The sequence below is a fragment of the Tinamus guttatus genome, unplaced genomic scaffold, assembly GCF_059628265.1.
Source record: "Tinamus guttatus ecotype Peru unplaced genomic scaffold, ASM5962826v1 Tinamus_guttatus_pri_ptg000716l, whole genome shotgun sequence".
NCBI lineage: Eukaryota > Metazoa > Chordata > Aves > Tinamiformes > Tinamidae > Tinamus > Tinamus guttatus.
Window position 1 is genome coordinate 2,652,249 of NW_028289250.1, and position 27,014 is coordinate 2,679,262.

A 27,014-nucleotide genomic window follows, 5' to 3' on the forward strand; every position below is an offset into this window, starting at 1 on the left:
GACATCTGCTTTCTGGAATTCTTCTCAGGCTTCCGCTACGTCGGAGCTCCTCTCCGCTGTCACCACCGTGAAAGGCCGTACCAGGCCGATCCCTACTCCCCTCCTGTATCTTACCTTTCAGTGCACTCCTGTGAGCAGGGCCCAGTACCAGCCTAGTGCTGAAGAAAGGGCACTCTCCCTCCTCCCTCATTTTGTGCCTCAGGTTCCAAAGATCTCTGGTATCTTAGCAGGATTTGCCTCATTGATTTCTGAATGATTTTGCTTCTCAGGTACCGAAGTGTGATGGAAGGGAACCAACCATTAACACTTTAGGATAAAAGCTAAGTTGTCAAAGAGTAAACTGGAGGCAGGGCACAGGAAAAGAAATCTCCTCCTCCTCCCTAGCCTTAACTTAAAGGTGCAACGTATAATCTAAGAAAATATAGTTTAGCAAGGTGTCACTATATGATTCAACGTTACAACTAAAGAGGGAAAATTAAACCTATTGCAACCACACACTGATACATTAAATGGAAACAAAATGAAACATTAATGTGGTGATTTTGAAATGAAATTACCAGCATCTGAGATAAAGAATTAGAGATCCTTTCCCAAAATTAAATCACACAGCATCTCAACTTCATTTTCATAGCTCCAGTTGTCATAAGTAGAGTTAATTTTTGCTCTAATCATAAAAGGGTTCAATCTATAATCTGCATACAACATATTCCAAAGCACTTTTGCTCATAAATTAAAAAAACCACAAAAGACAAAAAAAAAAAAAAAAAACCCACCAAAGAAGATTCCGAAGCTGGCAAAGTGCTGTATCATTGCTAGACACAGAAGGAAAAGTTATGGAATAGTAATGGGGTGTAATTATATTTAACTGAGTCCTTTTCCAGACGATTAAGTCAAACCATGATGCTACCTGCACCTGTATCTCGACCATTTTATTACGGAAATCTGGCCATATGGCTATGAATGTACCATGTAAAAGAAATTTAATCAAACAGATATTCTCAAGGAGACTGTATCTTCACAAAAAACAGTGGAATAATGTTGTGACTTGCATAGACTGAACTCTCTTAGTATTTCAGATTAGAATTCCACACATCCAGAAAATGCAGAAAAGTGCATTTGTAAGATTAGAGAATTTAAAACACCAATATTCTTGATTTTTAAAAATTATTGTACCCGGTGTATTTAGCACAAAAGCAGCCCATAGAGTTACCAATTAGCATAGAGAATGAAAAATTAATAACTAAATACACAATTAAATTTGATTTTTTTCTCCTGCTTGGTTAGTGTTGCATGGATTAAGGCACTGGATTAGGAACAAAGCAGAATTTTTCTAGTTCCTACCTATATCATTGGCTACCATCTTGGAAAACTTTCTGCTTTTGGTCTTCACTGTAAATAATATTTTAATAAAAAAAGTCAATTTAGGAGTATCAAAGGATAAATTTAACAAAAATAATACTATAAAAAAGAAAAATACTGTACCCTTTTCTATAAAATTATTCATTTTTTGATCATCATCAGAATTGTTTGGTGAACCAGAACCTATGAGTGAAGACAGAATGAGATGGACATACAAACATACATCTTTGACACAAGAACTATGTATTAGTAAGTGTTTTGTATTTAATGGAGACGCACAAAGATGGATTAAAATACTGATGAAATACTAGATACTAATAGTCTCTCTATCTGAATTCTTATGACATGACAAGAATCCTGCCATATTAACCACAAAAAATATAATGCAAGGTACAATGTTGCACAGTGTAATTTTATTGCTATAAGTATTTCCCCCACTGAATAAAATGCTAACACTGAATAGAGCACTGTCCTAATCATGGCCCCAGACATAAGAATTAATCCAAAATGTGTTTCATAGAGCAGGACAGTAGCAATAATCTCAGTTTTGAAAATTTGCTTCTTTCTAATTCAATAAATCTTCCCTGGGCCACAGTTCTTCAAATATTCTGCAGACAACTCAAGAGGCAGGACTGGAACTTGGCAATTTTCAGAATCCTTCATCGTGAGAAACCAATAATTGTGGCCTACACTGTTGCCAGGAAATTAAAGTAGAATTTAACTAAAGATGCTAAATTTCACTGGATTTTATATTGTAAAAAATGTATTTACAATGCAAGCATTTTAATGCTCTTGCACATAAAAGCACAACATTTTTCAATTTTTTTTTATCGTATTATGGGTCTCCTGAATCCTTCAGGGGCCTTAGCTTATTATCTCCTCACTTCTGTAGAAAAAAAACACAGAAGAAATAAAGCTATCCTATGTCAGGAAAAAACACTTTGAGCTAAGTTGTTTATTTTGCTTCAATAAAGGAAACATGAAGTTTGATAATCTGACTTTCTATTCAAATTCTACTTTCACTGTAATTATTTACTCCAAGTAAGAAAGGCTTACTGGGAAAGAGAATGACAATCTGACTGATCTAGATTAAAAGTCTGCATAATTTAAAATGAAGATCAAAAGACAATTGTTGTCCAAACAAATATAAGAGTTCATATTAAAATTTCTACAGAGTATTTTATTCTGTTACACTTTCAACTCGGCAAAAATAGCAAAAGTTTTAACAGAAAAGGGGCAGATAGTCAAGAGTGGTTGTAAACAGTGTCATTTCAGTTTTGCAGCTGCTTCCTTTATGGCCCAACACAAAGGAAGGTATTCTGTTAAGTGATAAATTTCTTCATGTTCTTGAGAAAACAGCCATGACTTTGGAAAGTACAGGCAGAAATGGCACCTTCAGGCAGGTAAGCTACCCTTAGGTTCCTGTAATGATCATTATTTTGAATTCCTATGCAAAAAGTAGCTCCAAGTAGTTAAGTAAACTTGCATTTTGGACTTTTAACATAGTGTAGCACTTTGACTGAAATGGATAAAATGACGTATGCCATTAAAAGTTCTGTCACAGTAATGGAGAAGAGGCAAGTGAAATATTTTAAGCTATCTAAAATATGCATCCCAAATATTATATATCAACATTCACTATTAAGTATTTGCATGGCCATAGTCTCAATTAGCCAACACTGAAGAAATTTCTAAGCAGAACAATGTATTACTGATGTTTTACTGACCACTTCCTCTCCTCCTGCCTTTTTTTTTTTTTTAAACCTTAGTAAGAAGGCCAGCTTCTGAAGACCTCTGTTTCTGAAGAAAAACAGTCATTTATTATTTCTAAGGAAGTAGGAGTAAATTAGATCCTTTTAGAGTCTTGGCCACTTTTGAGGACTCTCTGAAACACCAGTCACCTCAACTGTTATAGGAATCTGTGCAACTCTTACCAACACACCAAAACTTCCACTGCAGTGGAGTATGCTCTCTACAGTGTCAATATTTCAGATTGTGCATCTCTTCACACATTCTTATGAAAATATTCTTATTACATCTCTTAAAATTGGTATTGTTTTAAAACTGGAAAGATTTGTAATGAGAAATCAAACAAGCTGTGAGAGGGCGACAGATTTTATATAATTACTGAACTAGTAATGTTGACTTAAAGCATGCTATCCTCTGCGCAAACAAAATACTGAACAACCCAGAAACTTACAATTACCTGAAGTGGGTGACTTGCAGCGATCTTCTGGCACCACTGTACCTTCATTAATATCACACAGACCAGCTGTAACACACACACAAAAAAAACAGTATATAGTAAGTACAGCTGTTATTTTAGCTTTTCCTCTATTACAGCCGGAAGCTTGGGCTTTCATTAGATACAAACCAGCTGGTTGTGGTACAATTCATATTACATTTTTTTCATTTGGACATCAGCCACAATGACTGTAAAGTCACTTACTTCATACTCACATGAAGTTTTCTGGATTGGTTTTACAAAACACTTCTTCATAGAATTTTAGTGAAAACATTGCCTTTTCAGTAAGACAGTCTTAAAAGAACAGTTTATTTACATGCTATGGATATATATTATCCACGTCAGGTCTGTTTTGAAAAACAAAAATAGTCTTATTAAATGTTTAATTGCAAAAGGGAGAGTCAGATGAAAGAAGACTTCTTGTTATAGTGATACGCTGTGAATTTGTGTTGCCTTGTTCACATCCCAGCAAAACTCAGTGATGTCCCTTAGAGAACTTAAGGTATAGGCTGCTTACAAAAATATTCTTCCGCACACAAGGAGATTTCACAAAAATTTTAACACAACGTTGCCCACTCTCATCATAAGAATAACTGCACTATGTTAATACCAAGGAATAAAACCCAAGAGTCCACAGTTATAAGGAAAGACGGAACTCGCCTCCTAAAGGTCCTAAACAAAGGTCCATGTGGTTAACTAAAAGTACACAAAGAATTTTGCTTCTCTCCACACTTTTTTTGAAAGATTTGATTTTTGACAAGAAATTGTTAGCTCGATAGCCTAGCATTGAGGAAAGTGTATTTTGTTGATATTTTAAGAGTGCCTAACTTTTAGGTTTATCTAGTAACTATGTTTTCCCTCACAGATGTCATGACATGCTATACTAAAACAAACAAGTCTACAGTATTTAATTGTAGTAGTTGAGAAATATTGATTAGAATGAAACATTCTGTACACACGCAAGGATCTCAAATAGAACCAGCTTGACGGGAGAAAGAGCTAAGGCAATAAGGACTTGCACATGCAAAGCCTGTCTACATAGATGCATTCTACCCACTTATAGCACTGCACTGCTGGTACATATCTGTTAACAGAAGGCAAAAAAAAAAAAAAAAAAAAAAAAAAAAAACAGAAACAGCTCTATTCTTCTATCAAATTTTAAACAAAAAATAACACAAAACTCCCAATCCTTCTGATTCAGTTCTGCTTTTGGCATAGCTACAAGCTGATGTCAGCCTGGTTTGGATCCAATATAAGTTAAAATTTGAAAATAAATTCTGGCCCAGTTCCAGTTCAAGGAGGAAGGCGAATGGGGAAACAAGAACAAACCTCAGAGAGATTTAAGTACATATTTCCTTCACATTTAATTAAACCTCAGGCCTGAAACCCTTTAGGTTACGCTAAAAAAAGGCTTTATGCTGAATAATCAAGAAAAAAATTATTAGATATGTATGCAAAAGCTGCTTTTGCTTTTTTGAATAATCTCTGGTAGTATTAAGAAACGCTTCATAAATATCTAAGTCACATAAAAGTTGTTACATTTAAGTAGGTCACAAATAATATAACCCTAACTTCCATCAATAATAACCAAAACTGCAGAAGAGCTAAGGTCTTAGGTGAACTTAATTACGTAAGTCAAAAACTCAGGTGTCTATAGAAAATTTCTTCGACTTTTGGTTTTACAGTTATTAATTGAGTATTTGGTACCAGTACTGGTGGTGTTCTTAATGGCTCTAATCCTTCCCTCATATGTTGTAAACTCTAAAAAAAACAAGCAAAAGTCTTAAGACTCAGCCAGAGTGTTTTTTTTTTCTTTTTTTTTTGGAAACATATATACTAAACGCTTCACGAAGTATAAACTACCACCCAAAACATGTAAGATATCTTGTATGAATCAGTGATAAATTCCAAAACATGATCTCAACTGGAAGTTTGTATCTGTTGAGTTAGCCTGAAATGACGGTACATAGTCTAACCATTGTGAAACTTGTCTCTAAATAGATGCTGCTTTAAGACAATAATCTGAATTTTGCTTTTGAGTATGAAAAAAAAAAAGACACATCCATCATATACTCACAATGCAAGTGAAGGGAAAACCCCCTATTTCTATTTCCCTATTTTAGGAGATACATAATGCTATGTCTATAAAATATCAGGGTTCTTAATGAGGAAGGATCATTTCTTGCTACTTTGGTCAAAATCTATAGAAATTTTTGAGTAGAACTATTTCTTACTCCTCTCTTTCCTAAAGCCATTTAATTTTTGCTTCTGCTGTTCTGGAGACACGATGTATCCTAACAATACGCTGCTCTGTCACACTCTGGATGTAACTAAACGCACCGCAGCTAATTAAGAAACTGGCTTACTGCACACATAGGATAGCATTATTATGCTAGGTATTTTAAGATCATTGCAATTGTCTCAAAGAGAATGAGAAGGTACACTCTATCTCTGAGACACCCACATTAAATATAAGCACTTATTCTAGGACTAAGGTAGGGGTACTAATAGTCCTAGACGGCTATTCTCATCCCTATCACTTAAAAGGGTGGCGGGGGGGGAATTACCAACTTAAATTCCTACAGGGCTACGCAGTACACAGATACTTCACTCATAATTCCTACAAACTGGGTCTTGGAAGAAGCTTCACTGTCTTTTAAAATGTAAAAGAAAGAAACAAACTAAACCAGCCCAACATCTGCATTTAGAGTTTTGAAGCCTTTCACTGCCAAAAGTGGACCAAGTAATGGAAAGCTGTAACCTCAGATCTCAAATAGTACAAAACATTTAGTGGTTAAGATGAAGGTTCCATAGATAGTCAAAACCTCCTTTTTCTTTCCTCAAAACAGAAAGAGTTTGATGGTTGCTTTTTCCCTTCAAGTTTCTTTTAGAGCAATGAAGAAACAGGTATCCGTAATTGCTTAAAATGGACTAGCAAAATTATTTATGGTGAATGAACAGCAAGTCAACAAATCAAATTCAGATGTTCAAAAATATTTTATTGCCATGAGATGACTTACTTATATAAGAGGTGCGAAGCTTTTTCACAGACTCTGAATATAAGTTAGAAAGGCCGCACATGCAAGAAGCCACAGTCAGCATACCTTCATGAAGCAATGAGAAAAGGAAAGACGGAGACACTAACAGTACATTTGAGACAAAAAAGCCAGCAGAAAAACTAGTACAATAAGGTTTAAAAGATGTTTTTGCCATGCAGATTGTTAGTTTTAAAGCATAAGATGAAAAATATAAATATGATTCAATGTAACAATGGTTATATTCATGAGCAGAAAAGACTAAATTCATGAAAGTCTTGGACATACACTTGTAAATTAAAGTTGAGTCACACAAATTCAATGCCTTAAAATAAAAAAAGATAAGAAAAAGCAAGTGGAGTTAGTCACCCCAAAAGGTAATTTACAATCTAAAATATATGAAGCAGAACTTAAATCCTTTACTCCCAAGAGGAATTAAAACACTGAACCAGCAAAGCTTCTTTTTTTTTTTTCCCCTCACAAGAAATAGTTTTTTTCTTCCCCAGTCTTTATTTGTATAGAAGAAAAGATTTTATCTGAAAGGCCGTGAATTGCATTACTTTGACAATATTTTTAGGGTTGTTTCCTCAGTTTAACTCAATTGCCTCGTGGTAATGGGATCTTTCTGAAATGAACAATTTATTAAAACATGGATCAGAGTGCCCATTTTCATTTGAATAAAATTCATAAAAAACTTACCTGAATTTTCTTCTGGATCACTCATGATAAACATTAGACATGAAGAAAGTCTTTTCAATAAGCTTTTAAATCCTATTCTATCAAAAAATAATCATTTAAGGGCAACAATGATCTTGTTCATAGCTCTGTCTTGAGTTCTTTTCTCAACTAACTTAAAAAAAAAAACCCAAAAATAGTCGTAAGCAAGTAGGAAAAAATAATTTAAAAACGCTAAACTTGTTTTGGTAAGAACAAGGCTAAAATTTGGATTGAAAAGTCATTTTCCTCCTCAGGTACTAAGAAATACTTCCCTTAAGTAACTACCTTTTTGAAGCAAAGTCTTTTTTAAAGAAGGATGAATGCTACCCGTTGGAATTTGGACGTGTAATTGATTCATTTAAATGAAAGGCTTCCTTTTAAATTAACAGATACATAACATAACTTGATTTTGATTATCATGGACTTTCCTGTCAAAGTTTAAACTAGTAAGTTAAAAGATCACTGCAGAGATACCAACGTATCTGCAAACATTAGTGGGTTTATATAGGCACAATATAAGGGTGTCAGGTTCAAAAGAAATACAAGGTTATCTAGATTTGTTCAATCTATGCTATTAAAACCTTATAATTGACATAAATGTATTGAGTATTCAAACTTCTGACTCTAAACTTTCCTCCCTCAGTGTTTTCCCATCTACTTGTTTGTACATTGCACTAATTAAAAATATAAGAATACAGCTAATGTTTTCAAGTGTCAATTTAGATTCTAGCAAATGAATTTTTCCCAGGAAACAAGAGATTACAAGCCTACAAGACTGTCATTAAAGACTGATCAAGAAAAAAAATTAATGAAGTTAGAATGGAAAAAGAATATAATGATATTCAAAGAACAGACACTGATAGCCCAGATAAGCTCAGAAGACAGACAGATTTGGTTAAAACAAGCTCTGGTCTTCTCACCTCCAGATGGTTGCCGAGTTTTTCGGGGAGATCGTGGCTCTCTGCGATAAGGATCATTAGAACCATACAGCTCAATAGTGCCGAGATTCAAGAGCACTGTCTTCTGGAGGTAATCAACCATGGCAATACCATTACAATTTCCAAAAACTACTCTGGAAAAAGAGTGGGAGGAAAGATAATGCTAATAACACAATGCTAAGGTAATGTTGGTATAAGCTTATTTTGGTGTTTTTTACCATTCAGAATTTTAGGAGCTTAATTTTAAAGATTACTCTCAACTACACATGCATATAAAATTAGTGTTCTAGAACGCAGTATTAAGCATTTTCTTGGGAAAACACATGGGACATATGCAAAGCAAAGCAGCTCACTGTCATTATACTTGCCAACCTATCCCAGAAGTCTCAGCTGACATTTACTATTGGATCTACAATGCTAACAGAGGTGTGGAAGAATGATGATTTGACACTGATGTTAATATGATCAAGTTCTGCCCTGAATCACCAAAAAGAATTATCTTTTAAGGATAGGAAACTGGATAATTAAGGATAGCCTCTCCTCCGTTGCTGTGCAGTAAATGTGAACATGCATGGATTTCATTTTTACTAGCAACTGCTTTAACAAAATAATGAAAAAACAAAACAAAGATATCTGTGTAGAATATACTTACAGGCCGTATGCTGAGTTGACTGCTAAGCTGGTTATCTGCTGAGGAGGTTCTCCACTCACCCACACCAGCTGGATAACTAGCTCAATTTGGTAGCCTGGAGATTGCTTGAGGGGAGAATTTTTAACTCTGTAATGTAAACAAAACGCTACCTTTTTATGACTCCATATACTTTTTTTTTTTTTTTTTTTAAATAGACTTAGAGCCTTTTATAGGCTTTCAATCCTATGTGACACTGGACTTGAAAGCTGGAAAACTGCAAAAACTACTCAAACACATAAAAGCAACCAGAAAGAAAACTCACCAACACTGGTCACTTTTTTATGGGCCCTTTAAATGACTACCTAATTGAAAATGACTTGACCAACGATCACAAAAAAACTTTGATTTCCCCTTTAGAGCAAGAAGCAACAGCTATAGTGGCTTTATATTGACTTGAATAAAGATGTTCAGTGTCTACAGGGAGGAATTTCATTGTCTGCTTCCCAAAACACAATGCAATTCCCTTACAGTTAGGACAAACTATTGTTCTAAGCCTATAAACAGTTACCACTCAGTTTTTCCACAGCTTTAAGAGTTTTATAGTCCAATGAAAATCAACCAAAATACTTATAAGATAAGCAGAGCTGCAAAATGTTAAGTAGACTATTCATTTCAATAGGCAATACGACTTCAAAATAATTATAGTGTTGCCATTTAAAATACTTGCACTAAAGAAGGAAGATCTATGCTACATTAAGTATCAAAAATTCATATGGCAGGCAGAAGAATGATGAGGCAAGCATTTTCTGATTTTTACAAGTTGGAAATATTAAGTGTAAAAAACCCCTTGCATTTGTTAACTTATTTGTTGAAACAGACCTCCGCTTCCAGATACTTGGAAAGTGTTGCTCTAATCCCCAATAATGAATTTTCTGTAATAATAAATATCACATCTCATCACCTAAATATTTTTGTAAAGTTTCACGCGCAACTAAATCATAACAGAATACACTTACTTTAAACATGGGACATTATCACGTAGTCCATCAGATGAACTGCTACTAGTAGATGGGTGGGACTGGGGGACAATGGACTGAGGATTGGAACCTGTGCCTGGAGTTGGCAAAGGGGGCACCTGCTCACCATCTGGGGTTTCAACATCATTTATTTCATATAACAGTCGCACTTCCAGCATCTGTAAATAAAAGTAAAGACCACCACCACCACCACAAAGCCAACCAATGAACCAATGGAAAAAAAAATCCAAACTCATAATAGTGAATTAAGCCCTTCAAAAAAGTATATACGAACTAACTGAGGTGCAAGTGAAGATACTAGTGCTAAGATGGTTGTCTGGGACTTTCCTATTTTTAATAAGCAAAACCATAACTAAATAAATATCACGACCTAACAAAAATGTGCGCTCATCTGAAATACGGACTGAGAGTCCTGCTAACCACTGGGCAGACTCGATATTGTAAAATTACTAATCTTGAAAAGCTAACCTCTATCCCAGTATTTGAGAGTTTGCTGCTTTATACAGAACAGAAATGAAATATTGAATACAAGACACATTTAATTATCATTCCATGCAAAAAATAAACTCTGTTATAAAGAAGTCTTGTTTTATGTATTTCAGGAATGCCAAAGCTAAGAGATAAGGAATGTAAACAGCCTGGCTTAATTTAGTAGCACTGGACTTAATTCCCTGTTTAATAAGTTTTGCCTTGAGCCAAATTATAATATTTTGAAGAACAGAAAGATCAACATGATTTCAATTTTCTTTTTTCTTTTCTATTATAATATTAATATCAATCGTACTGTTAAAGGCAATTTAATTAAATTAAGTAATTAAATAAATTAAATAAATTAATTAAAGGCAATTTTGCCTTTAATTTTTTGTTCTTTTTTTGTTCTATTCTCACCATCTGTAAATCAGAACTTAACTCAAGGACTGATCACCAAGAACCATATGGTGATTTTAAAAAATTTCCCTAGGACTGAAGAAACTGGTTAGCTGCTATTCCTTTAAAATAATATAGGAAAAGCATTTGTTCAGTTATTATATGCATTCTAATATACATTATTAAACATCATATGGTAAAAAACAAAACAAAACAAAAATACCCCAACACTTAGTCTCCTTAAATCAAGGCTTTTCTGAAGGAGCAGAATAACTCTTCAGATAACTGTTTGTTTATAGCAATACATTTTAGTTTTGATATTATCAGTTTTGGTCCACTATTTGCTTTGACAATTAGAACAAAGATTTATTATTGATAGCAAAAACAATGGAACCCAAAAGTTTGGTGTATAATTTTCACTTTTTCTGAATTTAATAATTTATTATTTATCACACACACAAACTACAGTATGAGTTTTTTCGGTAAGTTTATAAATCCAGTGGTGGGAAAAAAAAAACAATAAAAAACTGCTACAATATTCTCATTACAGTTAAAACCTGTAGAGAAATGGTTACATTAATTACCGGAATGACTTCTGTTGTCACTTCTTGCTTGCTGAACCTGTAGATAATGACATGTGCAGAAACTCCCGCTATGCACAGCATTCGGCTTTCCGGGCACCATGAGATGATCTGAATAGCGTACGGATCTTCATCTACTATATCTGTGTTTGGCCTGTCATCCTTATTCCGGGATTTTTCAAATACTTTGGCTGTTTTTAGCTTATAAAGTACTTGCAGTGTTACTAGGAACAAACCAAAAGAAAGAAAAATTGGTTTTGATAGAAACAGGTAAGCTTCTCTTGCTAATTTTTCTGGTCCAGAAAGTCCTTCTCTACTTAGGAAAAGCCACTATGTTCATAAGAGGGCAGAGATGAAGCACTGAATGTCTGTGCTGAAATTGGTGGTTCAAAGAAATAACTACGGTCATCATCTTTGTCAAAATAATAAATTCTCACAGCATTAAACTAAATGCACTTCTTTCTTTTTGGTAAGGGCAAGAAAAAAAAGAAAATTCTCTTAGCTTCAGACCAGTGTGGAAGAATTACTTTGTGTTGGCTTTAATAAATGATACTCCCATCCCAACAGTGTGTTTTGGTTTATTTTCTGGCAACACTGACATAGACAAGACATATCTAATCTGCATTTCATTAGAGTTCCTTTCTTCTTCTTCTTTTTTTTTTTTCCATCTGATTCCGAGTACAAATCCTCGGTCCTATCCTCAAAGGGCTGGGATACTATTCCACAGCTGGTCACAACATTCTGAATTTTACTTCCAATTCTTTCTTCTAGCATTCTCAAACCCTCATGGTGTTGCTTTCAGACTCCACAGACACACTGTCTAGTCAAGTGCTGAGATCACCAAAACAAATAGAAATGTTATCCTATATATCCTTCCTCCCCTTCCATATTGCAGTGGTTTCATCTAAAACACATTTCCTTTGTTTATCTGTAAGACTGCACTGGGAAGAGAAATTTGAAAGGTTTAACATGAAGACAGTGGTATGATACCTACTGTTACTCTTGTCAAGCCTATTAACCCATTTTGGAAGAAACTTAAATAGCTTTGATAGGTTTTGCTCTTGACAGATCTATGTTGAGCCTGATTTTTAAGCACACACACTCAGTTTGTTATTCAGGCACCACCCTCATCTCGAAGTGAAACTAAGATTACTAACACTTCAAATCCTCCTCCTCCCTGTTTTTAAACATGTACTTTGCATCTGTTCCCTCCCACCCCCACACACCCCTCAGCCTTTTGGAAGCTCACCAGTCTTCCAGAAGTTTTTAAAGAAAATTCTTAATGATTGCCAGATTGTTTCAGTCAGGTTTTAAGCACTAAGTCTAAGCTTAGTCAGAACCAGATGATTTAAAACATATAACTTATCTATCTGAAGTTGCGTTCTGGTTTGAAACTTTACTGCATTCCTTAACCTTTGCCTTCCTTGCCTTTGCAGACTGTCAGATGCAACTGACCCTTTAAATGCAGAGAAATGTTAAAACAGTATCAGCATCAGACTTATCAACCTTATTCAGTAGTCCACCAGAGGAGAAAAAAAAAAGGGTCTTTATTTTACTGTTCTCCTGCCTTTCTTTATAAATGCCTACAATGTTGTGCTGGCTTAAGTTATTATTGGTTCTGATTCTCATTTTTGATTAAATAATGTATTACGAGCTGGTATTTTACAAACAACTGCCTCACTTCTGTTCCAGGAAGCAATAATATGGAAATAACTTACTGAAATTCAGTTGTATTAAAAATACATGTGTTTTCCTGTATATCTCTGAACGTTGAATAAGGTGCTTCAGAAAATTCTAAAATACTAAAATACTAAAATTCTAAAATTCTCTTTGCTCGCCTCTGAATCACTACTGCATTTTCACCGAGATGGTAAAAATCAACCAAACATTTAACAAAAACATAATGTTAACTTGATTTGATTTTAAATCAAAGATTCCTATATGATACTGACTATATATGAAGCAGGAAATATGAGAATGACCAGTTAGTGATTACATTCCATTAGAGAAATCAGTAGTTTAGAAAACTCCTATTGAATAAAAAAAAAACTCTACTGACAACACTTACTTGCAGAGGCATCCCAAAACTTGATTGACCCATCAGCATGCCTATGAAATATTAAAGAATTAATAAGATGATAAAATAGTTAGTTGGAGAGTTAGACCTCTTCGTTACTAACCCATTAATTAACACACCTAATTCTATAGTGGTACTATGCAACTGGATACTAATATTCTATAAAACGTGCCTTCATTTTAGACAGAAGAGCTTAAAACAAAATTTGGAAGCAACTCACTGAAATTCCATTGCACTATTTTACTATTTGAGAAACTCACGAGTAAGCTGCGTTTCTGATAAACAGTTTAATAGAGGTCTTTTCATGTTGTTTCCTATGGGATATCCTTAACTGGACTGAAACTTTTAAAGGAGAGAATCCAATTAACCATTTTCAGTGTGAACAGATCACCTCACTTTTATTTTAGCCTTGAAACTGACAGAATTTTTTTGACAAACTTTTTTTTCATAACTGGCTCTTAAACTCTCTGCAATGCCTACAATAAACTAACCACCAATCCTCACTAGGGTTAATGGGTTGTTCTATGAAAATGTTAGTAGCAATCTTGCTACTAAAAGTAGCATGTTATGCACTGCATGAATTTAATCCATTACTTTTTAATTTTACTCTTTAATTCCACTCTTTACAGTGAAGTTGGAATAATACGTTTCAAAAAGGTCAAAGTGAACCAATTTAGGCATTTGGTTGCCTTTTAAAAATTAAAAGTCTGTTTTCCCTTTAGGACCTGAATTCAATAACTACTTAATGAACTTTGTATGATTTAAATATAGCTCAGATAATCCCCAAAAGTCAAAGGATAAAGGAAGTTTCTACAACATACTGAATCCAGAAAGCAGAGACAATCACAATCGTCTTTTGCAATTACCAACCATGTTAGACGCCTGTTATTATGCTGCTTCCCTACCTTTTCTTCTGAATTTTGCTTTATTTTCTTTTTAACTCCTCAAAAATATCATGCAAATGATTTGTTTAGCCAACATAATTTATTGAACCATTGATACACCTTTCTAGAACATTGTTTTCTATAAAAGAAACAAAATGCTCTCACTTCTTAATCAACTAATGAAGTTACTACACTATTGTGTCACTTACCCTGTAATAATTATCTCTGGATAGCTCTGAGTAATCAAACCCCAGTTGCCTCCACTGATGGGCCACTCCTAGAATATTAACAAATAGGCTGAGGAATAAAACATCACGCTGTGCACAGTTAAATCATTGAAATTACTATCACAAGACATTATAGATGGTAATATTTCACATGCGTTCAAGAAGTAATTAGGCAAATCCACTGAAGAAGAAACAAACCAACCAACCAACCCACCCCACAGGCTATGAACAACACTCCTGCCTCTCAAAGACCCCTAGTTTGCAGTAATCTGGCAACTGCTGGAAGTGCACCAAGTTAAGCACGACTACACACTTGCCTTATGCTCTGTCCTCTCTAGGTGTTTTCTATTATTCACTGCCAAAGACAGCATAACAAGGTGGAGCCTTATTTCTAATATAGTCATGCTTTTTTTTTTAATAGTAGTTAATTTTTAATATTTTCAAACACATATGTACTAGATGTTGTACCTTTTTACTGTAACCTTGACGTTTCTGTCGAGCCCCAACTGAATAGAGTGCAGGTATGAGGTCCACAGGACAATCCGCAAAATATTCGCAACAGGTAACTGGAGACTCATGTATCGTCAAAGGATAGGGATTCTCAAATATAGGGTACCTTTAATGAACGAAAAAGGAAGACTGTTAATCTAGGAACATCAGTTTAATTGCAGAACACCAGTGAAACACTGCAGCCTGTAATTTTACATTCATTTTGTACAAAAAATAGGTTATGAATAAATACATTATGTACCTTTACTGCTCATCAAGTACACTAACAAGATACTGTAGATTTCTACCTGGAAACTGAAATTTGTATTGTTTGTAGAATACACTTAAAACACTGATATTTCCCCTCTATAATTTAACTTTTAATGTTTACTATTTACAAGATGTGTAGAAGAACTGAAGTTATCTATTCTTAATTGTAATATTTTGCAGGTAACTAACTTTTAGGTCTATTCTTACAAGGGGAAAATAAGAAAACTTTATTTCATAATCTACTTGCAAGTCTAAGATCACTTCCAGTGACAGTTATAGGCAGCAACTCTCAGTTTCCAATTAAAAGCAAACAGAAGCACATATTAACTTTGCCTATCAACTTCACCAGAAAAGCGACAGAGAAAGAAGTCAATAGTTACCAAGGGGGTTATACAGATGTGTGTATACATGCACATACATCTATCTGTATATCTCTCTGCATGTATATATCCAATATATGTTTACCTTAACAAAAATTACAATGGTAGCACTAAGGAGAAAACTTTAAAATAAACAATCATTAGCAATATATTACTTATTTCTCTTGGTCAATCAAGCACAGTAAAGTTGCTTAATATTCTACTCAGCTACTACCTACTAATTCATGGAAAGTTGACCTATAAAGGTAAACAGTTTTACTTAGGAAACTTAATATGTACTATTCAAAATTTTATGTTCTGGGCCAGAAAGCAATGTGGTGGATTAAGAAGCTAAAAAAGGTGCAAGATGAGCCAGTCATTACAAACATGACCTAAGATTCTTACCCATTTTGTGCAAGATCAATTAGTACTAAGTCCTTTTCTAGAAGAACTACTACAGCATATGGTTCCTGAAAGTCTGAAAACAAGAAGAAAAAGTTACCTATCTGTAAATACAGTTATTTGCACACAAAACTTTAAGCTTATGATCAGTCATTGCAGTTGGTCAAGGACAGAAAAGCTTTGTAAATGACTGTACAGTCTCTGAACACACTCCACACACCCTCGCCCTCTTATGTTCCAAGTTTGTAAGAGCCACCTCTCCCTCTAGTTCAGTATTCCCAACTCCTTCCCAATTGAGCTAGATACACTTAAGCAGATAAACTAACAGTAAAAGGAACATGTGGAGGTATTTGCGTAAACAGAAATTCTGACACAGAACCAGTTACTGACCCACTGCCAACTCTTTTCCTCAAACTCACTGTGGCGATAGTAGCAATAATGAAACTAATGGCTTCCAAAAAAGACTGCAAGTCAGCTCACCTAACACTAAAGTAAGAAAAATGAAAGCAGTTTACAAAGTTTTGTTTGCCCTCCATCATACTTGCCTCGAATCCTGAGCTAAGCAACTGGCTATACTCTGAAGATAATAGCAAATGAACTAACGTTGCAGAAATATAATACTTCTGACCTGGGACACTTACTTAATCTATGATAAAAATCCCCTTCTGCAGAAAAGAGATTACAAGTTAGTGAAGAAATTCCTGTGAATATTGGAATGATTAATAAAGTCACTAAAAGTTAAGAGCACTACACAAATAACCACAACTTAGTAATGACTGGAAAGCTCTAATAAACATTGATGAACATGCCTGCAATTAGTATAGATTAAAATTCTAATGTTACTTTTTGTCTGCATAGGATTTTGGCTAAAGAAATGGGGTTAAAGGAGTTCATTCTTCTAGAAGCGAAACAGGCTTCATAATAAACTCTTCTATTATGACGCTTGGGGAATCAAAACAGAAAACAGAGGTAATAAAAGTTTCTGCTGCAGTTTGAGCCATAATGATAAAAAAGAAAGGCAGTAGTTCAAAATATTCTGATGGGATTTAAGTTCAGGGAGAAGTGGTAAGAAGTACTCAGAAAAATCTTTCTACCTACCATTAGGATATGGTGTTTCACAGAGGGTTAGAAAATCCACAATAGAATAATCCATTTCTAGCACAGCAGTACTTTTCCCATGCATAACTGTTAAACAGGGCCTTCTTCCTACAGTATCGTATGACAAACCTCCTGAGAGAATGATAAAAGGCTCCCTGGAATAAAGCAGAAGAATTTAGGATCAAATCAAGGTAACACAAAAAGAGGAGACAGGTCAGTTTTCATAACCCTGTAATAAAGTTCAATGAGATGTATTAAACATAATGCAAAACAGGCCTCCATGCAATGGGTACTTTGGGTATATATTTCAAAATTTAAACAGAACTAGATTACACAGATTTCCAGACAACTCCTTGAAACCCTTTTATCCATTGGGCTTATTTAATTAATCTCAGCATCTCTTCGCCAAGATGAGTTTTCTCTTGTGGGGGGGAGGGTGGGTGGGTTAAAGATTAGAATTGGTTTTTTTTTGTTTGCTTGTTTGTTTTTCTTTAATGAATGGCAGAGTCAGTATTGCAAAGACACTTTCCTTCGCACTATAAAATATTCCAGGAGGATTAGGAAGAAATAGTTCCATGGACTTTATTTTATGCATATAATTATCCTAAAGTCTGAAGTACGAACAATTTTGCAAATACCGTAATTTTGCAGTCACAACAACATGACTGTTTTGAGAAACCAAGTTGCTTGATAGAATTCAAAGACATAACTTTAGAAAGGCACAAATAAATTTCTTACCATACTTTGATTCTAGACATTTTCTCTGTTTTTCCTCTACTATTGTACACAAAATTCAAGGCCCTACTTCTATATGGTAGACCAAATTCCTACTGATAATTAAATGACTGAACTGAGCAAAGCAAAAACATTTTCTCTAGTTTTGAAAAAAGTACATTATGGTCTCCCTCTCATAAAAAAAAAGTTTAAGTCTGTACAGAAACAGACTACAAAATATATTTTCTCTAACCTGCACATAACATAGTGTTTAATATCTCATCTAAAGAAAAATAAGATAAAAAATGAACAGTTTCAACAGATATTTTACTCCTCCATTATTGAATACAAAAAGTCACTATTCCTGTCAATATTGTGCTTGTTTAAACAAGGGCTATTGATTACTACTGCCTCAAATTCCTGGTTATATTTCTTAAAAAAACTGGAGGGTGCAATTCCTCTGACCTACTTTTATAACCTCTCTAGGATGATAAGAACTCTACCCTTCGCTTGCATCTGCCTTAGATGAAAGCAGTTAGTAGCTGAAGAAAGTCTTAGGGAAAAAAACCCTGATACATAGCAAATACAAGTCTGAATGGTAGTTTTAGGTTGGTTGTGTGTGTTCCCGTAACACTATCTTTCCCATAATGCCTAAATAGTTTTCAGTTTTTATTAGGTTAGTGTTTGAAACACACCAACATGAAAGATTATGCCCATCTTCCTGAAGTTTTTAGAGCTTTACACAGAGCACAAATGTGAAGAGGTAATGGTTATACACTACTTTTCACAATACAAGAATTTAGGTGAAATAATTTACATAAATTTATAATAAATCATCACTTACTATAAATATTTTTCTTGTATTTATATTATATTATTTATATTTTTTCTCCTTTAAGAAATTTTTAAATTAAACAACTTCGTCTTGGTCCAGCATACATATTTTAAATTAACCTCAGCTGCCCTACAGAAGTTCATTAAACCCCAAAGTGTGTCATTTCACAATTAATTCAAAAGAATTCATTAATTAAAGACAAAATGATAAAAACTTTTGAGCACCAAAAGGTAACTCAGCTTTGCTTAAAATTTCTGTGATAAGACAGAGCACTACTGGAACTGAATATAGAAGCATGAAGCAAAGTACATGTAACAACAAATGAGTGGATATTTCCAGCGCACTGCTTCCATACTGTTATTTAAAATTTCTTACTAAAGAAGAGAAGAACATCACAACAGCTAAAAATTTAGAAGAAAAAAAAATATAAAGAGAAAACATCAAACTGAAATACACCAAAACCATCAGTCTATATGAACACTGGAATAGTGTATATTGATGAGGATAACCAAAAAAATCCCATACTATAAAAGAGCAATTCCTCCTCCCTTCAAATTATATATTTTTAGACATTGTACTAATGAATTCCTATCTAAACTCTATGAAAACTCGATTAGTTTTCATGTTACAGTATTAGAATTATATAAGGCAAGTTTCAAACAAATCTTCTCCTTCAAAATGACTGTTCATAACAGAGAGCTTTGGACTGCAGATATTATAAACTGAAACTTGCCAAAGTTGAGGCTACCTTTTAGGCTACCTTTCAGTTATCTCTACCTTTATTTAGGTTAGCTTTTGACACTTTAGTTGACTTCTCTGCTCTTGAAATATCACACTGTTGAATAAAGCCATTCAATAACTAGTGATAAAAAGAATTATGTGGACAGATGCAGGTGGCTGCAAGTAAAATATGATTCTCCAACCGATCATAGATATTTAAACACCTGGAAACCAGCCACAGACTTAAATTTCTGTTTGCCTCACTTTAGTAAGCAATAAAATATATACAGCTACTGAAATTATCTGTATGGGTATAGTAATATATAGAAGAAGATTATATTGCATCAATTAAGTAGCATCTTCTAAAGACTTAAGCATCTGGAAAGTAAACAAGACAATATGTCAAGCCAAAAAAAGTCAAAGAAGATAAACAAAAGTCAGGAAAATTTCCACATCTGCAAACAGCTAAACAGATCACCATGTGCACTTTATCTTTGCACCTTTTAGCCAACCACTTTAAAGTGTTTCAGAACCATAAATAAAAAATTGCACACAGCACATGAAATCTTGCAAGCCTAATTGCTGCCTTGATAATAAAACATGCTAATCAAGATACTGCAATGCCATCAGAGTCTCTTGTTGCAATTACAGCTTTTTTACATTCTCAGTGTGCATAATTAGGCACAATTCACTGCATAAATTACTGTGTTCCACCAGAAAAACTTCTGTCAGTAACACTTTTTTTTTGGTCTGCAACATGTGTTCAGAATTTAGAGTATTTGGATCAGGCCATCATTTGCTGAAGTTCAGTTTTTCAGGCATCTGAAACACAGCTTCTGTGCTGTCAGGCTTTCTTTCTTTAATAAGTGATATTCTCAGAAGACCAGGCAAAAACATACCGGAGTTATTTTTAGTAGCATGGGAAAACCATGCAGATAGTGCATGAGCAAGCAGTATCTTTAACTTAAGATTTGTGTTTAGTAATTTGTTCAGATGTGTTTCTGTAGCTTGTTCTATAGTACTTGCTGTTTTACCACAGTTTGGGGCTATCTGGATTCATAATCCCAACAACTGGGAGTCACAAAGGTTATTCTCAGAGTATGCATTATTGTATGCATGCTAATTTCATATTCAAAACAAGTCTTACCCAGCTCTCGTTGTTTTATATTCCACCTTAAGGATAGGTTTGCAAGGTTCTGGCTTCTTTCCATCCTTCAGTTGTTTTCCTGGAGTAAATTATTTTCTTATATTAATCTTAAAATTCCATAAAATGAAGACAAATTATGAATTTCCCTACGCAATTTACAAAACAGAAAATTCACACACTATTGTAGAATATTTAAAATTTTTAGAATTTAGAATTTGTAGAATTTTTAAAAATAAAATCCCTCTCTAAAAAGTCATTGCAAGTATCACTGAGAGACTTAAAATCTATCTCATGTCTACTGCTCTACAACTAAATTTGATCGATTTACAACCAAAGTTAGTTTTATTCCAACTGGCATCCTTATGAGCCTGAACTTGAATTTGAAAGTCAATTGTTTTTTTTACTGTGCACTATTAGTAACTAAAGCTTCTACAGATTCAACTTCTACTGTGTTAATTGGAAATTAAAAGGATGGTGTAAATACATATGCTTTCCATCTGGACCTTCATCAAATTTGATACAACTACAAAATTCCACAGAATATTTAAGCTGCTGCCCAAAATCAAAATGTAAATCATTTTTAAAAGAGGCTAAAACATAATAAAACAGTCTCGGTCAGTTAATCTCACTACCATAGCGGCAGTCAGTTTTTTTATTATTTTGACCACTATAGGGCAATAAGGTATCTACAGCTTCCTCTTTCCACTCTGCACAACAAGGTCCACGGACAGCATAGTAATCAGAGACTTAATGAAGGCTCAGACAAATTAACCAGCAAGCTTAACTAGAGCATCTCTTACTGTAGCCACAGGCTACCCATGATCCTCACACTTAAGATTCTGGGGACGCTAACATACATGATCTAAATGCACGTGCTCAGACCAAGTGCAGCAACACACTTCACATGAGAACAACATGTAATGCTCATTTCCTACACCAAAATAAATGTGAATTTATCTGAAGTGGGAACATCTGACCAGATGCTAGCCCTATTCTGTTATAGAGCTTTACAAGAATTTACATAGTAAACTCCACATTTAAACAGACGGTCACTCGCTTATATGCATTTTAAACAGCAAATAGGACTGTAATGTCAAGAAAAATGCAGGCCCTAATGGAAAAAATACATTATAGTTAAGAACAATATCATAATTTGAAGAACCATTCAACATTATCAATATCTGGGTTTTCTTTTTTTTTTTTAAATTAAATGTATAATACCATTTTTGCCCTGTTTCAAGGGCTGTCATACTTGTTGGATACCCGTTTTCTTCTTACCATGTGGAGTGATTGTCTGGAATGGTTTGGCAGGAGATTTTACATTCCATATGGTCAAGGTGCCATCTGAGTGACTACAAATAAATTGTTTTCCTTCATGATGCCAAGCCACAGAGTGGATAGCCTATGTAAGAAAGAAAAGAATAATAAAGTAGGAATTCAGGATTACTTCATCCTTACTGCTCCCTCAAAGACACAGACGGCAAAAGGAAATGAATGAAAGCACTAAGTACATAGGTAACTACATGGGTACAGAATACATGCAGAAAACTGCAGGAAGCTACTATCGAATCTTTGTAAAAATGGAGAAAACAACTTTGGAGTAGGGAAAAAAAAATCAAAAACAGAATCATTAACCATGCCACATAAAAAAGCTAAAGACAGCTAAGTGAAATTTAACTGCTGCCTTAAGGCCAGATGAAGTTAAATAATGAAGAGCTCAGATAAAGCAGCAAAGAGATTAACCAGTAAGTACAAAAAACTTCTGTGTCATTTTTATTTCCAACATTTCTATTATACATGAAGACATTATCAAACCATTAGATGATATTCAACAGAATGTTACTTACGGCAGGAAAGTGTCAGTAAATAATGATAACCCAAAGTATTTCTCTATTGCCCAAAAGGTGTATGAGAAAACATTATGCACAAGTAGTATTGAACTTTGATTCTAGGTAAACTGAAAGCAAGAACTGAATAGACAGACAACCCAAGGCCAGCCCTTGAACACCCTCAGTATTCAGCCCTCATTGGGGATCCTGTCTGCAATCTGTGACAAGGCTTAGACTCACGCTAGCTCCACAGGTACCCAAGAATCTCCTCTGCCAGGCAACACAGGCGGGCGAGCAGTAAGGAATCCTACCTAGCAGTAAATTAGCAGGTGAAGTGTAAATCACAGAGGACGGCTCTAATCTGGTTTTGTCTAAATTGACTAGACAATCTAATCTGGTCTGATAGACCAGATCTTCAAGTTTCACAAAATTTATACAGAAAAAAAAAATAGCTTCCAGCAATGTGATGAGAGACAAAGACATATAATAACAAGCAAAGGAAAATGACTGCTTGGTGGGAGTGAAGTGTCCAGTAAAATTTCACCCAATAAAAGCTTTCTTAGGGATATCTGTTAATTAGATACTAACTATAAGTTTAACACTGATCCTAGTCAAATTTTTACCTTGTTCCTTTTGCAACCACTAGGATTTTGTTAGGGGACAGATTTGGTATAGCAGTAATACATCTATACGTACATAGCTCAGAAACCTACATATCTCCCATGAAGGTAATGGAGACATGAAGTGAAATATCATTGCCCATTCTGTAAGATGAGTCTACAAATAAAGTCTGCAAATAAAAGCAGGAGTTATAAAAGAAATTTTGCATAACCTAATCTTGAGGACTTATTTCTATCTTCCATGTAAAGCCAAATAATCTTAGGTTCTATTTCAAAAAGCACACTTCATAGAATCATAGAATGCTTAAGGTTGGAAGGGACCTCTAGAGGTCATCTAGTCCAACCGCCCTGCACACGCAGGGTCACCTAGAGCACGTGGCACAGGACTGCGTCCAAGCGGGTTTTGAAGATCTCCAGAGAAGGAGACTCCACAACCTCTCTGGGTAGCCTGTTCCAGGGCTCTGTCACCCTCACTGTTAAAAAAATTTCCCTTAAGTTCATGTGGAACTTTTGGTGCTTCAGCTTGTGGCCGTTTCCTCTAGTTCTGTCGGTGGCCACCACTGAAGAGAGACCAGCACCATGCTCTTCACTGGCTCCCTTGAGGTACTTATAGACACTGATTAGATCCCCTCTCAGCCTTCTCTTCTCCAGGCTGAACAGGCCCAGCTCCCTCAGCCTCTCCTCATAGGGCAGATGTTCCAGGCCCCTGATCATCCTTGTAGCCCTGCGCTGGACTCTCTCCAGCAGCTCCACATCCCTCTTGTACTGTGGAGCCCAGAACTGGACACAATACTCCAGATGTGGCCTCACCAGGGCTGAGCAGAGGGTCAGGATCACCTCCCTCGACCTGCTGGAGACGCTCTTCTTAACGCACCCCAGGATCCCATTGGCCTTCTTGGCCACGAGGGCACACTGCTGCCACATGGTCAACTTGTCGTCCACCATGACATCCAGGTCTTTCTCCGCAGAGCTGCTCTCCAGAAGGTCGGTCCCCAGCCTGTACTGGTGTCTGGGGTTATTCCTCCCCAGGTGCAGGACCTTGCACTTGGCCTTGTTGAATTGCATGAGGTTTTTCACCGCCCAGTTGTCCAGTCTGTCCAGGTCCCTCTGGATGGCAGCGCAGCCCTCTGGGGTATCAGCTACTCCTCCCAGTTCGGTATCATCAGCAAACTTGCTGAGGGAGCACTCTGTGCCTTCATCCAGGTCATTGATGAATCAATTGAACAGGACTGGACCAAGGACTGATCTCTGGGGGACACCGCTAGCTACAGGCCTCCAACTAGACTCTGCACCGCTGATCACCACCCTCTGGGCCCTGCCATCCAGCCACTTCCTAATCCACCTCACTGTCCACTCATCTAGCCCATACTTCCGGAGCTTGCCCAGGAGGATGTTGTGAGGGACGGTGTCAAAAGCCTTGGTGAAGTCGAGATAGACGACATCCACCGCTCTCCCCTCATCTCTCCAGCTGGTCATTTCATCATAGAAGGCTATCAGGTTAGTCAGGCAAGATTTCCCCTTGGTGAATCCATGCTGACTACTCTTGAGCACCTTCTTGTCCTCCATGTGCCTGGAGACAAGGGCCAGTACGAGCCGTTCCATCACTTCTCTGGGGATGGAGGTGAGGCTCACTGGCCTGTAGTTGCCTGGGTCCTCCTTCTTGCCTTTTTTGAAGACTGGCGTGACATTGGCCTTCTTCCAGTCTTCCAGCACCTCCCCCGTTCTCCAGGATCTTTCAAAGATGATGGAGAGCAGCTTAGCTATGATCTCTGCCAGCTCCCGCAGCACTCTGGGGTACATCCCATCAGGACCCATGGATCTGTGGGTCTCGAGTTTCCTTAGGTGCTCTCTGACCCAATCTTCCTCTACCCAGGGCAAGTCTTCCTCTCTCCAGGCTTCTTCTCTTGTCCCTAGGGCCTGGGGCTCTAAAGGGCTGCCCTTGGTAAACACCGAAGCAAAGAAGGCATTCAGCAACTCTGCTTTTTCTGTGTTATTTGTAACCACGGTGCCCATCCCGTCCGCCAGCGGACCCACGTTTTCCCTGATCTTCCTTTCGCTGTTAATGTATTTGAAGAAGTTTTTCTTGTTAACGTCCCTTGCCAGATTGCGTTCCAACCGTGCCTTAGCTTTCCTTGTCGCATCTCTGCATTCCCTGACTATGTTCCTGTATTTCTCCCAGGGGGCCTGTCCTTTTTTCCACATTTTGTATATCACCTTCTTCTGCTTGAGCATTGCCACAAGCTCCCTGCTCATCCACGCAGGTCCCCCATCCCCTCTGCCTGGCTTCTTGCACACAGGGATGCACTGCTGCTGGGCGTGGAGGAAGTGCTGCTTGAAAACTAACCAGCTCTCTTGGGCCCCCCTTCCTTCTAGAGCTCTAGCCCATGGGATTCTTCCAAGGAGGTCTCTGAAGAGGCTAAAGTTGGCCCTGCTGAACTCCACAGTTGCAGGGCTACTTACAGCCCTGCCTCCTCCTCGTTGGATCCTGAACTCCACCAACTCATGGTCACTGCAGCCGAAGCTACCCCCCCAAGACTTCATTAAGAAGTTTTTGGTATGATTAGCACTACAATGAAGAAAATAATGTTTTCAATATTCTCTCACTTAGAGTCCAGCCCTGAGCAGCTCATACAAGGCAGATAAAACAGTTTTTGATATGTGCTTGTGTAGAAAAAGGCCTTAAGAACCTGTAACAAAGGAATTTGTATAAAAGAAAGCATAGATCTATCAGAACTGAACAAGGTTTTTCTGTTTATTGAAAAACAAGGTCAAGAAGTAGAGAAACTATCCCCCATTATTTTTGAAGTGCCATTAATGCCTATGAACATCTGATAAATGGAGCACAAAGGACAAGGATGATTGCTATCACTTAATTTCTGCAAGGAACCTGATGGCATGGAAAGGACACTCAAAAAGAATAACGAGGCCTTTGGCTTTATGGCTGTTTATTGCCTAGTTTTATCGAGCATCTGGTCACTTTTATTGATGTAGTTAAATACCACTTAACGCATCCGAGGAATGCTTTACGTATTTTTAAAATAATTCAACCAATAATTCTCTAGGCAAAGTAGGATAAACATGGCACCATGCTTTAATATTACACAATCCACCAAACTTTTCTAAGCCTGAAAAATACCACCAAAGGCCTGTAATTATCTGTACAACAATCTCTAGGATTAAAACAGCAATTTATAACAACAAATCAGCTACGGTGAAAAAATACAGTAACTTTAGGTGGTACTACCTAGTAGGTATCAACAGCTTCAAGCACCAAAACAAAACTGATAAACACAAGTCAACCTGATGCTCAAGAGCAAAACTTTGTGTTTTTTTTTTCCCATGGTTAGTATTTGTGCTAGAATTAGAAAGAAAGCATGGCATTTAAGACAGAGAAATATGGCAGAAACCACCAAGACAGCAAAGCTTTACATACATTCTTTGACAAACACACACAAAAAGAGACCCTAACAGGGATATATTTTTACAGTATATTTTCATGAAAGTTTCACATTCAGAATATAACTCTAACCAAACACAGAAATATGCTTAGATGAACTCATTTACTCATCTGTGTCTTTTTTTTTTTTTTAAATATATCACTGGTCACTTGGATCCCAAACACATAAAAACTCCTATCACAAGATTACATACTGCTACCATGAGGAATGTTTGCTATATTCAGGGCACTAGTTGTTTGCATCCTGAAAAAGAACTGTCTGCACAGGCTGCCCCAAGCCTGACATGACTTACATTTTAAACACTTCTTACTAGAGTATCCTAAACACTGGAAACTTCTACAGGTAATTTGTATGCGAAATGTAAGTATTTAAAATTATTATAGGCAAAGATGTTTTACTAAAAGTAATCCTAACACCTCTTTCCATTCCAAAATAAGGTTGGCATTCTGAGTTACATGAGAAGGTGGTTTCAATT

General features: G+C 36.0%; 1 protein-coding gene across 3 annotated transcripts in view; it reads right to left on the reverse strand.

Annotated features, from left to right (window-relative positions):
• Nucleotides 1-27,014, reverse strand: part of STXBP5 (syntaxin binding protein 5) — a 101,735-nt gene that overhangs the window by 20,209 nt on the left and 54,512 nt on the right. For 2 of the 3 annotated variants that reach the window (XM_088537038.1, XM_088537037.1), the window contains exons 8-19: nt 21,911-22,034; nt 20,633-20,711; nt 17,217-17,371; nt 16,122-16,194; nt 15,067-15,214; nt 14,581-14,648; nt 13,479-13,519; nt 11,414-11,634; nt 9,942-10,120; nt 8,947-9,072; nt 8,277-8,428; nt 3,566-3,631 (exon numbers count right to left, since the gene is read on the reverse strand). In XM_088537038.1, the coding sequence (XP_088393164.1) occupies nt 3,566-3,631; nt 8,277-8,428; nt 8,947-9,072; nt 9,942-10,120; nt 11,414-11,634; nt 13,479-13,519; nt 14,581-14,648; nt 15,067-15,214; nt 16,122-16,194; nt 17,217-17,371; nt 20,633-20,711; nt 21,911-22,034 (1,432 nt within the window). Of the gene's footprint in view, nt 1-1,341; nt 1,390-1,482; nt 1,543-3,565; nt 3,632-8,276; nt 8,429-8,946; nt 9,073-9,941; nt 10,121-11,413; nt 11,635-13,478; nt 13,520-14,580; nt 14,649-15,066; nt 15,215-16,121; nt 16,195-17,216; nt 17,372-20,632; nt 20,712-21,910; nt 22,035-27,014 lie in introns of all 3 variants that reach the window. The other variant, XM_088537039.1, reaches the window with a different exon arrangement.